This window comes from Phyllobates terribilis, unplaced genomic scaffold (assembly GCF_046119375.1).
Source record: "Phyllobates terribilis strain yellow unplaced genomic scaffold, ASM4611937v1 Scaffold_9__5_contigs__length_417890890, whole genome shotgun sequence".
Classification (NCBI taxonomy): Eukaryota; Metazoa; Chordata; class Amphibia; order Anura; family Dendrobatidae; genus Phyllobates; species Phyllobates terribilis.
In genome coordinates, this window is record NW_027362769.1 from 347,558,262 (window position 1) to 347,580,533 (window position 22,272).

A 22,272-nucleotide genomic window follows, 5' to 3' on the forward strand; every position below is an offset into this window, starting at 1 on the left:
TGACTGTCAAGTTTCACTTTATTGCTGAAGGACACATGAGTATATATTTCCAGATGTACCAGAAAAAGCAACATGTGACAAATTAGACTTTGAAGTTGTACAGAAATATGTATTGCGTATCAATATTAAATTGAGATATTATTTTATGGTGCCTTTATGGACATCAGTAAAACTAACTTTACATTTCTGCTCATCGGTGATTATCTTTTGTGATTCTGCTCAGTGTCACTTGTTAGAGCAGCCATTTGTGCTCCAGAGCTGTTCTTCCTAACGTACCTGGAAGTTGCAGCTCAAGTACGTGAGTATACATCAACAGTCCTTCCTCTCCAACTCCTTCATCTCTCCATATCTGCCATTATCGGGTATCTTATCCCTTTACGTAACGTTCAGCCGAGTCAATGGACCGGACACGTCAGCAAATTGCAGATTTACATGTGCAGTTCCGTGTGATCCTTTGCATGACTGATGGGTGCGATTTACATACACGTAGATTTGAGGTCCTAGTAGAAAATAATCCCGTGCACATTAGCCCGTGGGCTAGCAGTGGTGTGTGGTCCCTTGCTCTCCTGCGCCGATAAACCACCCGTATGAACGTAGACGTAGCCATGCCCTTATATATGCTCTGCCTGGTAGGATTAGTATGCTCCTAAAATTAGGGAAGAACAACCAGATGGCAGACTATAAGCACATTGGAGGTTAGCAATACAACTATACAGCAGATGTATACATATATACTTTGTGTAAGGACATGGGCTGTATACATAATATAGTGTTTTAATAGTGACTGTAGTAAACTGTACAAATTGAACTTTGCTTTTGCTTTTTTTTCGGCAAATGCCCTAATCTGGTCTAATATATCCATAAGTGTAGAGCAGGCCATGTGACGACGTGACAGATTTATCACAGTAGCTCATGGTGTATGATATGCATCTTGTTAGACACTTATACAGCATCAATAGTTGGCTTATTTGGGGGCAATAACTTGTGCCAAAATGATATTGCATTTTGAGCCACATCCCTTCACCGCTAGCCCATGTTGATCTGCTGAGTAAGCAATAAAAACTTGCTACCGCAAATCACATTATCTAGACCATCACCACTCAACACTGCTGTGGGTCTCCTAACGTTCTCCTATAGTTGGGGCCAGCAGGTGACCTCTGCAGCCAATCAGCAACCACTGATAGAATGTGACTGCTGCAGCCAATCCAATCAGAAGAGATACTCTCCTCCCTCTTCTGGGTGATTAGCTGCAGCGGTCACATGTTTCCTCTTGCCAGAAAAAATGAAGTCGAGAGACCGGCTTGGGACAATGGCAGCAGTATATACAAGTGGCGTGTATCTAGTAATTGAGTATGATTGATTATTTTTTTAAATTCATGACCACCGGGGGCGTATTATAAAAATAATACAAAGTAGTGGATAACTCCTTTTTAATCTCCTGTAAGCAAAATTTAAAAGCCATTGACTTCTGCTCTGACAATTAAAATTCTCATATAAAATATATGTACAAAATCTGGTAAATAACAGAACTAGTTTTATATTTTATGCTTCTCATATTTCTACCACAGTGCTATCTTCATATATGAATTGTCTTCTCCATCCATGCTGTTTTGCTGTACTAGCAAATGGCTATTTCTTTGGCTGCTTCCTCCTCCCCTTAAATAATACAGAGGGACAAAGTAACACATGTTGTCGAATTTCACTGGCAAACCTTTGTCGATATTAAGAGTTTTCTTATCCAAGAGATCCTCAATGATTGGCGCCTTATCCAGAGGAAAAGGATTATTGGTAGGAAAACCAGCAAATTCTAAGTCCGGTGACATCTTAAGTCCTTGCATGTTTGCCAAATTCCTTATGTCGAAGGTCAAAGCTAAAGGTTTACCAGCTTCTTGGGCAAGACTTTCATTTACGGTCTTGTCCATGCCATATTGAATGCCTGAAGTCTTCTTTACCGAATCCTTGTATTCATCTTCTGAAGTCTCAGAATAGGATGGATATTTCCTATTATAAAAGTTTAACTCCATTAAGTGATAGTCAGAATGTTGAGTCTCGTCCCAAGGATCTGTCCCACCAATGACTGTTCCAGCCTGTAGAAGATCTTCATTACTTTGAACTGAGTCTTTGTACAGATTATCAGACGAGCCACTGATAAGGTCTAAACTGCAGGTAGACATCCTTGTAAGGCTTTCAAATGGCTTGTACCCCGAGTCAAAAACAAGACAAGTGGTACTGTTAGGCGTATCACCTTGTTGAATGGCTTGGTTAAAGCTTTGATATCCTGGAACTTCAGACACAGAAGCAGTAGAAGCTCCATCGCTGTATTCAGACGTTGGAGTCATAGTTGGTCGAAATCCATCCTCATATGTGAGAAGAGATTTTGTGTTGGAATAGAGAATACTTTTTGGATTCTGCGTGGAATGGTAGTAATAGGGTTGGCGAAATGTTGTACCCAGAGAGAAGAGTGATACGTTGTCTACTTCCATAATATCGCATCCAACCTCAGCTAGAGCACTGGAAAAGCTGTTATAGCCAGAATTGAAGAACACGTCTTCTTTAACTACTTGAGAGCCACCTTCGATGCTGGATACTGGAGCATAAGGCAAAAAATCTCCTTGTTTGAGAGAAGATTGGTCAAAGTATAGGGAGCTTGGCCTATCTGATTTTAAATCCCCTGGAGAATCATCAGAATCATAACTTTGATATCCAGATTCTTGGGAGACCATGGAAAGTTGCAGGTGTCTTTCAGTTTTCTGAAAATTGTCTCGCAGAACTGAACACCCAAAGCTCCCAAATGAGTTGTCCACCTTCATGGATGAGTCGCATAGAATATCACTAAACATCTTATCGATAGAAAAGTCGGTGACCATCAGAGGAACGTCTGCCTTATCTTCAGGTGAGTCCCCCTGATATAAGTTGTCATCTTCTCGAGGAAAAAGGTGAAGGCAGCATTCAATATCAACTTTCTCGGGTTCAAAAATAATAATTTTCATGCTATTTCCCATGAGGTTTGGATAGTCTTTGACCAGATATTCCTTGATGAGTGGTTCCTGCATGGACATCTTGTGTGCCTTCATCAGTTGACTCAAATAATTGCCACTGGTAAAAAGAAAGAACAGTAAGGAACATGGTAACAAGGAGCCACCAATTACATATCATTTCCAGATGTAAACCAAGAACTTACCATGATTTTCCGGTACTTGGCTTTCCAACTGGTTTCAAATTATTTTCCTAAAAAATAGAATTTTTAAAAAAATGTTATTTAATAAATGCTAAGTACAAAACAAAACATTCTTTTGGCAAGTTAGTCCTGTATTGTGAAAAAAGCCACTTCTTACCTACCAAAGCGTCTCGAATTTTAGATACTAGTCCACTAGATCCTCCTTTCTTTAATCACATCACTATATCCGCTGTACATGTACGGTGTAAGCTGGAAGCGGGTGTATGGTGCAGGCTCATGGGGTGAGCCCGTCTCATACCCGGCTGGTGATAGCTGTGTGTTATAGCCAGGGCCTGCCTCCAACAATCACGGGTGGCGTGAAGTGCCTTCCGCGATTGTTAAATGCCACTGTTAGCGGGTTGCCGATGGGTTGCTGCTATGAGAGCAGGGGGTCTATTGAAGACCTCCATGCTTTTCATTACGGAGCTCCCTTGAAACTCTGACTGTAGCCGGGCTTCAAAGTAGTCCATGATTTTTACTATGTACAGCAATACTGTGACATCGCTGTATATAGCATAATTGATCAGTTACCTAAGGGGACTAACAAGTTCAATGAAAAGTTAAAAAAAAAGTTATAAAAAATATGAAAAAAAAGTTCAAATCACCCACCTTTTCCCCCATTAAAAAATAAAGATGATAAAAAAAATACACAACTGGTATTAATTGTCGCATACAAAAAAGTGTGATCTATCAAAATATATAAATAATTAGACGATCGGTAAAGACCGTAAACCAAAAAAATTCAAGAACACCAAAATTACTTCTTTTTTGGTCGCTGCAATACCAAAAAAATGCTGAAACAAGCGATCAAAACGTCATATCTATCCCAAAATGGTATCAATAAAAACGCTGTATCCCCTCCTCAAAAAATAAGCCCTCACCCAGCTTCACCGACCGAAAAATGAAGACTTTACGGTTCTCAGAAACTTGCAACACAACCCCCCCAAATTTTTCTTTTATCAAACATCTTTTTTTTTTTCAGCGCTAAAATAAAAAATACTGGACATATTTGGTACCGCCGTAATCGTACTGATGAGCAGAATCATAAAGCAGGGTTGTTTTTACCACAAAATGTACATTTTGTGACCTGTGACCACTACTTCCTTCATCTCTCAGCAATCAACTGGTGGAATCCAATAGCAAGTGTTTAATTTCCCTGCAGCGCCACCACAGGAGAAAGAGAGAATTACAATTCTCATTAACTACAAATGGACGGTTCATGTAATGTAATGCACAGAATTAGTGGACGCTCTAGATAATGCAAACTCATTAAGCAGGCCTTGTTTAATCCTATAGGGATACCAATATGTCAGTGTACGTCTCATCCATGTTTTATTATATTTACGATATATAGAGCCATGATGATATACGTAGACTTTCACTTCTCAAGAACAGTATTGTGCGCCGGGCCGTGCACTTCCTGTTTATTCTTCACTCACCTTGCCCTTGGCTACTTTGCTTTTTGCAGGATCTGGGATGTTATTCCACCAATTTTTCTTAATTCTACAAGTTTAATAAAAATATTTAAAGCCTTAATTTACACAGAATCATAATACACAGTTACATTAAAGGGGTTGTCCAGGCTTGTAGATAAAGTCTGCAGTCACTCTATGTGACTGCAGACTTGTGAATCCTCACAGCTCACATAGTGCGCACTGTCAGGATTCCCCAGTGTGATTTGTATACATGCGGTCATGTGCCGACTAGATGTGCTCAGCCTAGACCCAAGTCTAGTCCGAATGTGGCCAGAAGTATACATATCGTGCCGGAGAACCCTGACAGTAAGCACTGCACACGATGTGAGGATTCAAAATTCTGCAGTCACATAGAGTTACTGCAGACTTTATCCACAAGCCTGAACAACCACTTTAAGCAGCAAATACCATAGAGCGAAAGAAAATATGGAAATTGAAACTTTATTGAAGAAAAAACAAATAACTTCTGGTGGATGTAAGCCGTCCATCGTACTCCAGATAGGGTAGTAGTGGTCTGGTGTACAGGATGGATGGGGTAGTAGTGGTCTGGTGTATAGGATGGATGGGGCAGTAGAGGTCTGGTGTATAGGATGGATGGGGCAGTACAGGTCTGGTGTATAGGATGGATGGGGTAGTAGTGGTCTGGTGTACAGGATGGATGGGGTAGTAGTGGTCTGGTGTACAGGAGAGATGGGGTAGTAGTGGTCTGGTGTATAGGGTGGATGGGGTAGTAGTGGTCTGGTGTACAGAAGAGATGGGGCAGTAGTGATCTGGTGTATAGGGGAGATGGAGTAGTAGTGATCTGGTGTACAGGAGAGATGGGGTAGTAGTGGTCTGGTGTAGAGGATGGATGGGGTAGTAGTGGTCTGGTGTACAGGATGGATGGGGTAGTAGTGGTCTGGTGTACAGGATGGATGGGGTAGTAGTGGTCTGGTGTATAGGGTGGATGGGGTAGTAGTGGTCTGGTGTATAGGGTGGATGGGGTAGTAGTGGTTTGGTGTACAGGATAGATGGGGTAGTAGTGGTCTGGTGTACAGGATGGAATGGGGTAGTAGTGGTCTGGTGTAAAGGAGAGATGGGATAGTAGTGGTCTAGTGTATAGGATGGATGGGGTAGTAGAGGTCTGGTGTACAGGATGGATGGGGTAGTAGTGGTCTGGTGTACAGGAGAGATGGGGTAGTAGTGGTCTGGTGTATAGGGTGGATGGGGTAGTAGTGGTCTGGTGTACAGAAGAGATGGGGTAGTAGTGGTCTGGTGTAGAGGATGGATGGGGTAGTAGTGGTCTGGTGTACAGGATGGATGGGGTAGTAGTGGTCTGGTGTACAGGATGGATGGGGTAGTAGTGGTCTGGTGTATAGGGTGGATGGGGTAGTAGTGGTCTGGTGTATAGGGTGGATGGGGTAGTAGTGGTTTGGTGTACAGGATAGATGGGGTAGTAGTGGTCTGGTGTAAAGGAGAGATGGGATAGTAGTGGTCTGGTGTATAGGATGGATGGGGTAGTAGAGGTCTGGTGTATAAGATGGATGGGGTAGTAGAGGTCTGGTGTATAAGATGGATGGGGTAGTAGAGGTCTGGTGTATAAGATGGATGGGGTAGTAGAGGTCTGGTGTATAAGATGGATGGGGTAGTAGAGGTCTGGTGTATAAGATGGATGGGGTAGTAGAGGTCTGGTGTACAGGATGGATGGATGGGGTAGTAGAGGTCTGGTGTACAGGATGGATGGATGGGGTAGTAGAGGTCTGGTGTACAGGATGGATGGGGTAGTAGAGGTCTGGTGTATAGTATGGATGGGGTAGTAGTGGTCTGGTGTATAGGATGGATGGGGTAGTAGTGGTCTGGTGTACAGGATGGATGGGGTAGTAGAGGTCTGGTGTACAGGATGGATGGGATAGTAGTGGTCTGGTGTACAGGATGGATGGGGTAGTAGAGGTCTGGTGTACAGGATGGATGGGGTAGTAGAGGTCTGGTGTACAGGATGGATGGGGTAGTAGAGGTCTGGTGTATAGGATGGATGGGGCAGTAGAGGTCTGGTGTATAGGATGGATGGGGCAGTAGAGGTCTGGTGTATAGGATGGATGGGGCAGTAGAGGTCTGGTGTATAGGATGGATGGGGCAGTAGAGGTCTGGTGTACAGGATGGATGGGGTAGTAGTGGTCTGGTGTATAGGGTGGATGGGGTAGTAGTGGTCTGGTGTAAGGGTGTATAGGATGGATGGGGTAGTAGAGGTCTGGTGTATAGGATGGATGGGGTAGTAGAGGTCTGGTGTATAGGATGGATGGGGTAGTAGAGGTCTGGTGTACAGGAGAGATAGGGTAGTAGTGGTCTGGTGTACAGGAGAGATAGGGTAGTAGTGGTCTGGTGTATAGGATGGATGGGGTAGTAGAGGTCTGGTGTACAGAAGAGATGGGGTAGTAGAGGTCTGGTGTATAGGATGGATGGGGTAGTAGAGGTCTGGTGTACAGGATAGATGGGGTAGTAGTGGTCTGGTGTACAGGATGGATGGGGTAGTAGTGGTCTGGTGTACAGGATGGATGGGGTAGTAGAGGTCTCGTGTATAGGATGGATGGGGTAGTAGTGGTCTGGTGTACAGGATGGATAGGGTAGTAGTGGTCTGGTGTACAGAATGGATGGGGTAGTAGAGGTCTCGTGTATAGGATGGATGGGGTAGTAGTGGTCTGGTGTACAGGATGGATGGGGTAATAGTGGTATGTTATATAGGATGGATGGGGTAGTAGTGGTCTGGTGTACAGGATGGATGGGGTAGTAGTGGTCTGGTGTACAGGATGGATGGGGTAGTAGTGGTATGTTATATAGGGTGGATGGGGTAGTACAGATCTGGTGTAGTCATTGAGAGTCGGACTGACTTGCATTCAGTATGAAGCAGATGTTCACATGTCTACGAGCTGCAGTCACTACTTACTAACAGTGCCTGGAGGATTGAGCCATAAATGACTTCTCCTTTGCTCTCACCTGGTTATGCCGACATAGCAGGATACAGTGATCAGCACTAAAGCGATGCAGGATACTGAGATGAAGACCCCCTTTATGTCCATTAGGGTCAGGTCATAATCTGTAAGTGGACGACATTAGATGGTGTCATTTCTCAGGACAGCCATTGCAAATAGCAGAGTTAGCTTGCATTTAAACTGCACCCTTGAGGGTTCACGTTTCACGCACTCAGTCTGTGACCAGATATCGGGTAGCAGTGCCCGTTTACCAGTGCAATTTTACAGTTTACTATGCACCGAAATCCACTCGCAAACCTCCTCTCATGGTATCATCCTCAGTTTGGACAAAACCTTTAATTGGTTTGATCCATGAACTTCCCCCTTCCTTGCAGTTTCGCAGTAGAGGTGACCTACTCCGCCTGACTCTTGTCTGGGCCAACTTTTACTTTAGATTAAAGGACAATTTCCAGGTTGTAAATCACCAAAGAACATTCACAGCACAGAGTCTTAGTGTTGCCTCCTTTTCTAAACCCTCGACATGACCTCTGCCACTTAGCAGCACCGCGCTCGAACTGCTGACAGCGATGGGGGATACAGCCACCGTCCTGTTTTACATTAGTCTCACTGGGACTTTTGTTCCTGCCCAGACATGAAGTTTACATCTTACTACATGATGCAGATTATCTTTATAATCCGCTCTCTGCTGTGAGTTTTGGGCAGGACCACTCCCTATTTAAACTCCCCACAGTTACTTCTAGCTGGCAGTTATAGTTATTACCCTGGTCTGTGGCTTTGTCTAGCGCTTGTATCTCCTGGTGTTCAGTTCTTGATTTTTGCCTCGCTTTTCTGTTTATCTAACAGCCCCATGATTCTGTCTGATTTTGACCTTCTGGTAGCATCCTGGCGTGACGACCCTCCTCTCTACCAGCTCGCTCCACCAGCCAGCAGCTACTTCGTGGTTGTAACCCAGAGGGCCCTGTGTAACTTCAGATCCCTTTATAAAGTTTAAAGGGTGAAGGCCAGGGTTCCTCTGGAACCTAACAAACATAGTAGCTTGTACAAAACCTATCTTTTGAAGCCCTATTAATCTTTCATCTACAAGGCTACATAACAGTTAAGAGCCCTTAGAGCTAGCAGAATTAGTGAATGCAGCTCTGGATTAATCACAGACTGTAACTCAGTATCATTACAAGTTAAGGGAAGCAATATTATTCTTGGTACATATATTAATTTATTAGTTAAACTACTGTATATTTCTAGACTGTAATGTGGGGTCCAAATATGAACATACTGTATATTTTAAGGGCAATTATTAGTGGACACATACAAAAACACAGATGTCTGCAGCCACCACTAGAGGGAGCAGAAGAGCCTACTGCATACTCTTTTATCAAGGAGTGCAATATATAACAGTGTACAATAAACTTTCTCTACTGATGGCAGAAGGCAACCAGAATTCACTCATGACTACATAGGTGAGCTTTGTTAAATAAATATTGTAATATATATCAAAAAATTAATCCCTTTGACGGTCTGATACCGGTTTATGAAATGAGCTTAGAATTTGCGCCCCCTCCACAAATGATAGGTGTTGGCAGTCTTACCCATATGGTAAATCCCGCAAAGAGAAAATTAATTGGGCGCCGAAATAAAAAGTGATCAAAACATCAAATGTACCCCGAATTGGCATCAATGCAAAAAGTCAGATCACCAAACAAAAAATAAGCCCTCACACAGGTCCATTGCCCCCCAAAAATATTAAAAATCTTAAAAAATGACTACATAAACCAAATTTTTTTTCAAAGTCCTGAATATTTGGGGAGGGGGCAGAGGGATTTACAGTAACTATAATGACCTGAAGAATTCTGTTGCCAGTTCATTTTTGCCGCTTTACATTCTGACCACTGTCACTTTATGAAGTAATTACTCTGGAACGCTTCAACTGATCCCCCTGATTCTGAGATTGTTTTTTTGTGACATATTGTACTTCATGATTATGGTAAAATTTCTTCAATACGACTTGCGTTTATTTGTGAGAAAACGGAAATGTGAAAATTTTGCAATTTTCAAACTTTGAATTCTTATGCCCTTAAATCAGAGAGATATGTCACACAAAATAGTTCATAAATAAAATTTCCCACATGTCTACTTTACATCAGCACAATTTTTGCAACAAAATTGTTTTTTGTTCGGAAGTTATAAGGGTTAAAAGTTGACTAACAAAATTTACAAAACCATTTGAAGTCACTTTGAGGGGCCTTTATGACAGAAAATACCAAAAAGTGACACCATTCTAAAAACTGCACCCCTCAAGGTGCTCAAAACCACATTCAAGAAGTTTATTAACCCTTCACGTGCTTCACGACAACTGAAGCAATGTTTTAAAACAGCAATGAGGGAATAAGGCCCCTTAACGGCCGCCGTTTTAATGCATATTGGCGGTCGTTAAGGGCTTAAGTTTTCTTGATTCCATTATTCTGATCACAAAGATTCAAAAAAATAAAGATCTCAAAGTCCTTACTGTTTGTGAACACGAATTCCGGACTCCATTCACTCCAGAATTCCGAGTATTTTGTCCTTACTCTCACTCTGTACTCAGCGCCTCGGGTCAGCTGCCTCTTACCGAATGTGTATCGGGGTTCTACTTGTGATAGGAAGTGTTCTATTTCCTGTGAGGATGCAAGTAGCACATTACAGAGGGGCTGTGGTCAAAAAGTTATGTAAAAACTTTTAACAGCTGTCTTTCCAAAAATAGATCCTGACTTCAAATAGTTACCACTTAAATAGATAATAGATAGCTATCTATCTAGCTTGCTATCTATTTATATATCTAGCTTGCTATCTATCTATCTATCTACTGTATATCTCTATTTATCTATCTAGCTAGCTATCTTTCAAGTCTATCTATCTCTTCCTCCTTCATGGAGCTGAAATCTGGGAAGAGATCGGAGAGTGACCTGAAGTGAGTATCCTTCACTTTGAGTGTTTGGTGCAGTGTAGCAGGAAATTGGTGTCATCTAATCTAATCTAGCAGGAAATTGGTGTCATCTAATAAAGAGTCATTAAAGTGAATCTGTCAGTAGATTTTTGCTACCTTGTTTGAGAGCAGCATGATGTAGGGAAAGAGAACCTGAATCCAATGATGTATCACTCAGTTTACTTGGTGCAGTGGTTCTGACACTATCAGATTTTTTAGATTTAGCAATGCAGCAGGGCTGAGAAAGATAACCACGCCTGCACCACAGCTAACCCTGCTCAAGTCACAGCTCACCACGCCTACACCACAGCTAACCCTGCTCAAGTCACAGCTAACCACGCCTGCACCACAGCTAACCCTGCTCAAGTCACAGCTAACCACGCCTGCACCACAGCTAACCCTGCTCAAGTCACAGCTAACCACGCCTGCACCACAGCTAACCCTGCTCAAGTCACAACTAACCACGCCTACACCACAGCTAACCTTGCTCAAGTCACAGCTAACCATGCCTGCACCACAGCTAACCCTGCTCAAGTCACAGCTCACCACGCCTACACCACAGCTAACCCTGCTCAAGTCACAGCTAACCACGCCTGCACCACAGCTAACCCTGCTCAAGTCACAGCTAACCACGCCTGCACCACAGCTAACCCTGCTCAAGTCACAGCTAACCACGCCTGCACCACAGCTAACCCTGCTCAAGTCACAACTAACCACGCCTACACCACAGCTAACCTTGCTCAAGTCACAGCTAACCATGCCTGCACCACAGCTAACCCTGCTCAAGTGACAGCTAACCACGCCTGCACCACAGCTAACCCTGCTCAAGTCACAGCTAACCACACCTGCACCACAGCTAACCCTGCTCAAGTCACAGCTAACCACGCCTACACCACAGCTAACCCTGCTCAAGTCACAGCTAACCACGCCTGCACCACAGCTAACCCTGCTCAAGTCACAACTAACCACGCCTACACCACAGCTAACCTTGCTCAAGTCACAGCTAACCATGCCTGCACCACAGCTAACCCTTCTCAAGTGACAGCTAACCACGCCTGCACCACAGCTAACCCTGCTCAAGTCACAGCTAACCACACCTGCACCACAGCTAACCCTGCTCAAGTCACAGCTAACCACACCTGCACCACAGCTAACCCTGCTCAAGTCACAGCTAACCACGCCTGCACCACAGCTAACCCTGCTCAAGTCACAGCTAACCATGCCTACACCACAGCTAACTCTGCTCAAGTCACAGCTAACCACGCCTACACCACAGCTAACCTTGCTCAAGTCACAGCTAACCACGCCTGCACCACAGCTAACCCTGCTCAAGTGACAGCTAACCACGCCTGCACCACAGCTAATCCTGCTCAAGTCACAGCTAACCACGCTCAAGTCACAGCTAACCACACCTGCACCACAGCTAACCCTGCTCAAGTCACAGCTAACCACGCCTGCACCACAGCTAACCCTGCTCAAGTCACAGCTAACCACGCCTGCACCACAGCTAACCCTGCTCAAGTCACAGCTAACCACGCCTGCACCACAGCTAACCCTGCTCAAGTCACAGCTAACCACGCCTGCACCACAGCTAACCCTGCTCAAGTCACAGCTAACCACGCCTACACCACAGCTAACCCTGCTCAAGTCACAGCTAACCACGCCTGCACCACAGCTAACCTTGCTCAAGTCACAGCTAACCACGCCTGCACCACAGCTAACCCTGCTCAAGTCACAGCTAACCACGCCTGCACCACAGCTAACCCTGCTCAAGTCACAGCTAACCACGCCTGCACCACAGCTAACCCTGCTCAAGTCACAGCTAACCACGCCTACACCACAGCTAACCCTGCTCAAGTCACAGCTAACCACGCCTGCACCACAGCTAACCCTGCTCAAGTCACAACTAACCACGCCTACACCACAGCTAACCCTGCTCAAGTCACAGCTAACCACACCTGCACCACAGCTAACCCTGCTCAAGTCACAGCTAACCACGCCTGCACCACAGCTAACCCTGCTCAAGTCACAGCTAACCACGCCTGCACCACAGCTAACCCTGCTCAAGTCACAGCTAACCACGCCTACACCACAGCTAACCCTGCTCAAGTCACAGCTAACCACGCCTGCACCACAGCTAACCCTGCTCAAGTCACAACTAACCACGCCTACACCACAGCTAACCTTGCTCAAGTCACAGCTAACCATGCCTGCACCACAGCTAACCCTGCTCAAGTGACAGCTAACCACGCCTGCACCACAGCTAACCCTGCTCAAGTCACAGCTAACCACGCTCAAGTCACAGCTAACCACACCTGCACCACAGCTAACCCTGCTCAAGTCACAGCTAACCACGCCTGCACCACAGCTAACCCTGCTCAAGTCACAGCTAACCACGCCTGCACCACAGCTAACCCTGCTCAAGTCACAGCTAACCATTCCTACACCACAGCTAACTCTGCTCAAGTCACAGCTAACCATGCCTACGCCACAGCTAACTTTGCTCAAGTCACAGCTAACCATGCCTGTACCACAGCTAACCCTGCTCAAGTGACAGCTAACCACGCCTGCACCACAGCTAATACTGCTCAAGTCACAGCTAACCACGCTCAAGTCACAGCTAACCACACCTGCACCACAGCTAACCCTGCTCAAGTCACAGCTAACCACGCCTGCACCACAGCTAACCCTGCTCAAGTCACAGCTAACCATGCCTACACCACAGCTAACTCTGCTCAAGTCACAGCTAACCACGCTTACACCACAGCTAACCTTGCTCAAGTCACAGCTAACCACGCCTGCACCACAGCTAATCCTGCTCAAGTCACAGCTAACCACGCTCAAGTCACAGCTAACCACACCTGCACCACAGCTAACCCTGCTCAAGTCACAGCTAACCACGCCTGCACCACAGCTAACCCAGCTCAAGTCACAGCTAACCACGCCTGCACCACAGCTAACCCTGCTCAAGTCACAGCTAACCACGCCTGCACCACAGCTAACCCTGCTCAAGTCACAGCTAACCACGCCTGCACCACAGCTAACCCTGCTCAAGTCACAGCTAACCACGCCTACACCACAGCTAACCCTGCTCAAGTCACAGCTAACCACGCCTGCACCACAGCTAACCTTGCTCAAGTCACAGCTAACCACGCCTGCACCACAGCTAACCCTGCTCAAGTCACAGCTAACCACGCCTGCACCACAGCTAACCCTGCTCAAGTCACAGCTAACCACGCCTGCACCACAGCTAACCCTGCTCAAGTCACAGCTAACCACGCCTGCACCACAGCTAACCCTGCTCAAGTCACAGCTAACCACGCCTACACCACAGCTAACCCTGCTCAAGTCACAGCTAACCACGCCTGCACCACAGCTAACCCTGCTCAAGTCACAGCTAACCACACCTGCACCACAGCTAACCCTGCTCAAGTCACAGCTAACCACGCCTGCACCACAGCTAACCCTGCTCAAGTCACAGCTAACCACGCCTGCACCACAGCTAACCTTGCTCAAGTCACAGCTAACCACGCCTACACCACAGCTAACTCTGCTCAAGTCACAGCTAACCACTCCTGCACCACAGCTAACCCTGCTCAAGTCACAGCTAACCACGCCTACACCACAGCTAACCCTGCTCAAGTCACAGCTAACCACGCCTGCACCACAGCTAACCCTGCTCAAGTCACAACTAACCACGCCTACACCACAGCTAACCTTGCTCAAGTCACAGCTAACCATGCCTGCACCACAGCTAACCCTGCTCAAGTGACAGCTAACCACGCCTGCACCACAGCTAACCCTGCTCAAGTCACAGCTAACCACGCTCAAGTCACAGCTAACCACACCTGCACCACAGCTAACCCTGCTCAAGTCACAGCTAACCACGCCTGCACCACAGCTAACCCTGCTCAAGTCACAGCTAACCACGCCTGCACCACAGCTAACCCTGCTCAAGTCACAGCTAACCATTCCTACACCACAGCTAACTCTGCTCAAGTCACAGCTAACCATGCCTACGCCACAGCTAACTTTGCTCAAGTCACAGCTAACCATGCCTGTACCACAGCTAACCCTGCTCAAGTGACAGCTAACCACGCCTGCACCACAGCTAATCCTGCTCAAGTCACAGCTAACCACGCTCAAGTCACAGCTAACCACACCTGCATCACAGCTAACCCTGCTCAAGTCACAGCTAACCACGCCTGCACCACAGCTAACCCTGCTCAAGTCACAGCTAACCACGCCTGCACCACAGCTAACCCTGCTCAAGTCACAGCTAACCACGCCTACACCACAGCTAACTCTGCTCAAGTCACAGCTAACCACACCTGCACCACAGCTAACCCTGCTCAAGTCACAGCTAACCACACCTGCACCACAGCTAACCCTGCTCAAGTCACAGCTAACCACGCCTGCACCACAGCTAACCCTGCTCAAGTCACAGCTAACCACGCCTGCACCACAGCTAACCCTGCTCAAGTCACAGCTAACCACGCCTGCACCACAGCTAACCCTGCTCAAGTCACAGCTAACCACGCCTGCACCACAGCTAACCTTGCTCAAGTCACAGCTAACCATGCCTGCACCACAGCTAACTCTGCTCAAGTCACAGCTAACCATGCCTACACCACAGCTAACCTTGCTCAAGTCACAGCTAACCATGCCTGCACCACAGCTAACCCTGCTCAAGTGACAGCTAACCACGCCTGCACCACAGCTAATCCTGCTCAAGTCACAGCTAACCACGCTCAAGTCACAGCTAACCACACCTGCACCACAGCTAACCCTGCTCAAGTCACAGCTAACCACGCCTGCACCACAGCTAACCCTGCTCAAGTCACAGCTAACCACGCCTACACCACAGCTAACTCTGCTCAAGTCACAGCTAACCACGCCTGCACCACAGCTAACCCTGCTCAAGTCACAGCTAACCACACCTGCACCACAGCTAACCCTGCTCAAGTCACAGCTAACCACGCCTACACCACAGCTAACTCTGCTCAAGTCACAGCTAACCACGCCTGCACCACAGCTAACCCTGCTCACGTCACAGCTAACCACACCTACACCACAGCTAACCCTGCTCAAGTCACAGCTATCCACGCCTACACCACAGCTAACCCTGCTCAAGTCACAGCTAACCACGCCTGCACCACAGCTAACCGTGCTCAAGTCACAGCTAACCATGCCTGCACCACAGCTAACCCTGCTCAAGTCACAGCTAACCATGCCTGCACCACAGCTAACTCTGCTCAAGTCACAGCTAACCACGCCTGCACCACAGCTAACCCTGCTCAAGTCACAGCTAACCATGCCTGCACCACAGCTAACCCTGCTCAAGTCACAGCTAACCATGCCTGCACCACAGCTAACTCTGCTCAAGTCACAGCTAACCACGCCTACACCACAGCTAACCCTGCTCAAGTCACAGCTAACCACGCCTACACCACAGCTAACCCTGCTCAAGTCACAGCTAACCACGCCTGCACCACAGCTAACCCTGCTCAAGTCACAGCTAACCACGCCTGCACCACAGCTAACCTTGCTCAAGTCACAGCTAACCACGCCTGCAACACAGCTAACCCTGCTCACGTCACAGCTATCCACGCCTACACCACAGCTAACCCTGCTCAAGTCACAGCTAACCACGCCTACACCACAGCTAACCCTGCTCAAGTCACAGCTAACCACGCCTGCACCACAGCTAACCCTGCTCAAGTCACAGCTAACCACGCCTGCACCACAGCTAACCTTGCTCAAGTCACAGCTAACCACGCCTGCACCACAGCTAACCCTGCTCACGTCACAGCTATCCACGCCTACACCACAGCTAACCCTGCTCACGTCACAGCTATCCACGCCTACACCACAGCTAACCCTGCTCACGTCACAGCTATCCACGCCTGCACCACAGCTAACCCTGCTCAAGTCACAGCTAACCACGCCTACACCACAGCTAACCACACCCACACCAGGCTGTGCATATACAATGTCTGTAGACAGTGAGGTGCTTATTAGTGTTGAGCGAATTTGTTCGGCATTTCAAATTCAGGTTCGTGTTTGGGGTTCCAGCTTGTTTGCACCAAAAAATCATCTCCGTCCATGAACATCCCTGATTTGTCACGCAGATGTTATCTGCGTGACAGTATGGCAAATCAGGGATGTTCGTGGGCGCAGCTGGTTTTTTTTGCACGAACACGAACACGAACCCGAATTTAGGAATGCCGAACAAATTCGCTCAACACTAGTGCTTATCACAGGAGGGGGCGGAGTTGGACTATCAGGCAAGTGTTGCTGTGTCCCAGCAATAATCTCCTGGTGCTAAAACTATCATTACAAGTAAACAAAACCACAGAGCTTGATAAGAGAGACATCTCTGAAATCTGTGTATTAACCCCTACTTCATGCTGTCTTCAGATAACATAGCAAAAACCAGCTGACAGATTCCCTTTAATTGTGAGGAATTTCATTAGAATACAACTTCTTTGTTACCATTTTGTTGTCTTTCTTGGAGATGAACTGGATCTTAAAGGATAGATCGTCTTTAGTGGTGGCTTCATAATTAGTATTCCAGCGAGCAACCCCATTTTCTGGATTTGTCAGGTCCACATTTAAGTTTGATGGAGATTTTGGTTTAACTGTTAAAAAAAAAAAGGCAGTGAATGAGTCCAGGGGGTGTGCCTATCAATCAACGCGTCTATGGGGTGGAGCCAATAGATATGTTTAGTTATGACTTTGACCAATTACAGTTCATCAGTGTATGAGAGATCACATGATAAGCCAATCAGCTACAAGTATGTAGATGGATCTAATTATACGTATATACTAAAACGCGTAAGAATGGGAGGGACCCCTAATAAAGATTAAAATGGCTGTCCAGGACTTTTATTATTTTTTTATTTATTATTAATGGATTATCCTTATGGTAGAATCAGATAACTGTATAAATTGGAGCGAGATCGGAATGCAGTGCACGGACTGGCCGGCGGCTCTTTCGAGTCCCAACCCGAGCGAGACATGTGCAAGTGGCAAGTGTTTAATTTCTCTACAGCACTCCCACAGGTGAAATGAAGTATTACATTGTTTTCTGTAATACTGCTCTTCCAGAACAAGAAATGTTTTTTTGTTGCTGCTCAGACCTACAATGAATTCATGGATCTTGTAAACCAGACCACACCTGAAATGTCCTGGCAGATAAAAAAAAAAAAAAAAAAAAAACTGGCAAAAAAAAACCTGCCTGACCAGTAGTGTTGAGCATTCCGATACTGAAATATCGGGTATCGGCCGATATTCGCGGTATCGGAATTCCGATACTTAATTCCGATACTATTGCAATATCGTATACCGGAATCGGAAGTTCCCATAATGCAATGAGACATTTTCATTTTATTCAGCCAATGAGGATCCTAAGAAGTGTGGGCACATCCTGTTAGGCATGTAGGCATCTTAACTAATGGCATGGCTGTGATTGGCTGCTGAAATGATGTCATGATGCACTATAAAAGCCACCGCCGCCATTTTGAGCTCACTCTGCTGTGAATTCAGTTAGGGATAGGACGCTGTTGTTCTGAGGGACAGTTTTAGCTACCTATTTGCTCTATACTGCTTTACCCAAGCTACTTTCTAAATCACTGTGCCTTGCAGTGCTAGTGCACAGTTCCCTGTGCTGTTCACCGCTATCTGCAAGGTCTGTGTGTGTGAGTGCAGCTCACCCTGTAGTGTGTGCTTCAGCCAAGTCTGGTTGTAGTGCACTCAGTGTGTGTCACTGCCTCATACATTGTCCTTTTTTGCCAATTCATAATTTTTCCTGATATCTCCTATTAGTGTGGTGGTTCCATCTGTATTCAGCTAAATTGGTTCCAAACACACTATATAGGAGTAGATAGAGAAATTTTTTTCCGTCTTGCAGCACTAGTGCACAGTGCTCTGCATCTGTACTGTTCACCGCTGTCTGCAAGGTCTGGTGTGTGAGTGCAGCTCACCCTGTAGTGTGTGCTTCAACCCCGTCTGGTTGTAGTGCACTCAGTGTGTGTCACTGCCTCATACATTGTCCTTTATTGCCAATTCATAATTTTTCCTGATATCTCCTATTAGTGTGGTGGTTCCATCTGTATTCAGCTAAATTGGTTCCAAACACACTATATAGGAGTAGATAGAGAAATTTTTTTCCGTCTTGCAGCACTAGTGCACAGTGCTCTGCATCTGTACTGTTCACCGCTGTCTGCAAGGTCTGGTGTGTGAGTGCAGCTCACCCTGTAGTGTGTGCTTCAACCCCGTCTGGTTGTAGTGCACTCAGTGTGTGTCACTGCCTCATACATTGTCCTTTATTGCCAATTCATAATTTTTCCTGATATCTCCTATTAGTGTGGTGGTTCCATCTGTATTCAGCTAAATTGGTTCCAAACACACTATATAGGAGTAGATAGAGAATTTTTTTTCCGTCTTGCAGCACTAGTGCACAGTGCTCTGCATCTGTACTGTTCACCGCTGTCTGCAAGGTCTGGTGTGTGAGTGCAGCTCACCCTGTAGTGTGTGCTTCAACCCCGTCTGGTTGTAGTGCACTCAGTGTGTGTCACTGCCTCATACATTGTCCTTTATTGCCAATTCATAATTTTTCCTGATATCTCCTATTAGTGTGGTGGTTCCATCCATATTCAGCTAAATTGATTCCAAACACACTATATAGGAGTAGATAGAGGAGCCTTTCTGCAGCATTGGGCCCTGCAGCCCCAGCCAGATTAGTATTAGCCTATTTTTTGCAGCCTCATCTATTGCATTGTAGGTTACCTTCCTACATTGTAATAGCTACAAAAAGTTTGTGATACTATCGTTATTACATCTTTAGGCACATCCAGTGTCTTTTTGTGACAAAAAAAACCTAAATAAAGTTCACCAAACACTCCACTTTACAGTTGTGTAGGCCACATTAGCTCATATTAAAGTCTAGTCCACACTTTATAAAATTAGTGTTTCTTATACCTGTTAGCAGCTGTTCAGGAATAAGCACACTAAGCCCTTAGTACTTTTCTGCCTATCTTTATCAGTCTACCAAGATGAAGAAGGCAGGGAGTAAGGCATGTGGTCGTGGTCGTGGGCGTGGGCGTGGAGTTTCTGCAGGGAGAGGACGTGAGGATTCTGTGCCTGCAGGGAGAGGACGTGGGGATTCTGTGCCTGCTGCGGGCACCAGTGACTCAGCATCCCCCAGTTTTACCAGGGAACAGTCCTTTATGCGCAGCTTTGTAGGAGCTAGCCGTACCCCACTGCTGCGCGAGGACCAAATTGAAGCCGTTGTCGGATGGATGGCAGCTAACGCATCGACTTCAATTAGTTCCAGATCCTCTCAGGTCCTGAGCACTGAAGAGCACCCATCTGTCTCTTCACCACCTGCCAAATTGCCCAGGCAGTCAGAGAGCCCTGGACAGGAGCCATCTCTACTTCTGTTCTCTGAATCTCTTGGCTTGGAAAGAGGGGGCCAGCCAAGCAGAATTCGAGAATTTGAAGAAGAGGTAGTATGCAGTGATGCGCAACCGTTTTGTCTCTCTGAATCTGAAGAGGCGGGTGGGCCAGTGCCTATGGTCAGCAGCACACCTCAGTACGCATCTGATGATGAGACTCAGGTGCCACTTTCTGGTGCGTACTGTGCTGTCGAGACTACCCAGGAGAAGCAGTTGTTTGAAGAGGGTGGTGTAGATGATGAGGTCCTTGACCCATCATGGCGTGAGGGACAGGAAGGTGGTGGGAGCAGCTCTGAGGAAGAGATTCCCCGAACGGCCCAAAAAGGAGGGAGAGGGAGGGGGCAGACTTGGTTGCCTGTAGCCTCCACTTCGGCACCCATTAGGAGCATGGCTCTTCCAAAATCCAAAGCGGGCGCTCCCAAGACTTGCAGTGCCTGGTCCTTTTTTGACACAGTTGCAGATGACATTTGCTTTGTCAAATGCAAGCTGTGTAATCAGAAGGTGAAAAGAGGGAAAAGTGTCAGCAACCTCAATACCACAAATATGTGGAAACATGTGCGGACCAAGCACGTGGTGGAGTTACACAAACACACTGAAGACCTAGGCCAACCTACAGCGCCACCTACCACCTCTTCAGCTCGTGTTGTAGCCTCTTCCTCCAGCTCACACACAGCTGGTTCGGCTTCCTCACAGGATCGCCATGGAAGAATCTCTGGCACTGTTGTACAGAGACACAGTGTAATTCCACCCACAGCACCACTTTCCCAGTCATCCTCACACTCCCAGGCCAGTCTACAGCCATCGTTAGCACAGGCATGGGAGAAAAGGCGCCCATACTCGGCAAACCACCCCCGAGCACAGGCTCTGAATGCTGGCATTGCTAAACTACTGGCCCTTGAAATGCTATCATTCAGGCTGGTGGAGACTGACACATTCCGTAACTTTATGGCATTGGCAGTCCCACAATACAACGTGCCCAGCCGCTTTTATTTCAGCAGGCAAGCCGTCCCTGCCCTGCAACATCATGTGGAGGGAAAAATTAAACATGCGCTACAAAACGCCGTCAGTAGCAAGGTCCACCTGACCACTGATGCGTGGACCAGTAAGCATGGACAGGGACGATACCTTTCCCTCACTGCCCATTGGGTAAATGTTGTGGAGCCGGGTACAGATCTTGAGAGTGGCGCTGTACGTGTTCTGCCAACTCCAAGGATTGCAGGAATCCAGTCTGTACACATTGACTCCTCCTCATACTCCAGTTCCTCTGAATCAGCGCTGCAGGAGCCGTCACGGTCTACCTCCACATCGACCCGTGAACGGTTACCTGTTATGATGACCGATATGAGCACAGCCGTGGCCAAACGTCAACAGGCCGTATTAAAATTAATTTCTTTGGGGAATCGAAGCCACACAGCGCAGGAGCTCTGGAATGCCATCAAGCAGCAGAGTGACGTGTGGTTTGTGCCAGCGAATCTCCAGCCAGGCATGGTAGTGTGTGACAATGGCCGAAATCTGGTGGCAGCTCTGGGCCTAGGCAACCTCACTCACATCCCATGTCTGGCACATGTGCTCAACTTGGTCGTGCAGAGTTTTTTGAGGGACTATCCGGATCTTGATGCACTGCTTCACAAGGTCCGCATAGAGTGCGCTCACTTGCGGCGTTCCAGCAATGCAAGATCACGCATTGCAGCTCTGCAGCGCCGATTATGTCTTCCGGAACATCGCATCATATGTGACCTACCCACCAGGTGGAATTCAACGTTACATATGTTGGAGAGGTTGTGTGAGCAGCAGGCAGCAGTAATGGAGTACCAGCTGCAGCAGGCGCAAACAAGTCGCAGTGCGCGCCGTTCACACTTCACCACCACTGAGTGGGCCTCTATGAAGGACATTTGCCACGTTTTGCGTGCCTTCGATTATTCCACGCGGATGGCGAGTGCAGATGATGCACTAGTCAGCATGACTATCCCCCTTATCTGCCTGCTTGAAAAAACACTGCAAGCACTAAGGGACGAGGTTTTGGAAGAGGTGGAGGATGAGGAGTCACAAATGCCATCTGCTTCTCTACAGTCTGCGCAACGTGGTTCCTCACAAAGGCCTAGGCAGGGGACACTTTGTGAGGAGGATGAGGAGGAGTCAATGGATGAGGAAGACATCTGTCCAGAGGAGGGAGGTACACAATGCTCTAGTAGTCAGT

The 22,272-nt window shown here is 46.8% G+C and overlaps 1 protein-coding gene across 4 annotated transcripts in view; it reads right to left on the minus strand.

The window, feature by feature from the left end:
• The window catches only part of IL4R (interleukin 4 receptor), a 53,547-nt gene continuing 31,275 nt past the window's right edge, over positions 1 to 22,272 (minus strand). For all 4 annotated transcript variants that reach the window (XM_073648111.1, XM_073648110.1, XM_073648108.1 and 1 more), the window contains 6 exons: positions 17,113 to 17,258; positions 10,162 to 10,309; positions 7,663 to 7,762; positions 4,657 to 4,720; positions 3,182 to 3,228; positions 1 to 3,096 (listed from right to left, as the gene is read on the minus strand). In XM_073648111.1, coding sequence (XP_073504212.1) covers positions 1,560 to 3,096; positions 3,182 to 3,228; positions 4,657 to 4,720; positions 7,663 to 7,762; positions 10,162 to 10,309; positions 17,113 to 17,258 — 2,042 coding nt within the window. In that variant the 3' untranslated portion in view covers positions 1 to 1,559. The remainder of the gene's footprint in view (positions 3,097 to 3,181; positions 3,229 to 4,656; positions 4,721 to 7,662; positions 7,763 to 10,161; positions 10,310 to 17,112; positions 17,259 to 22,272) is intronic.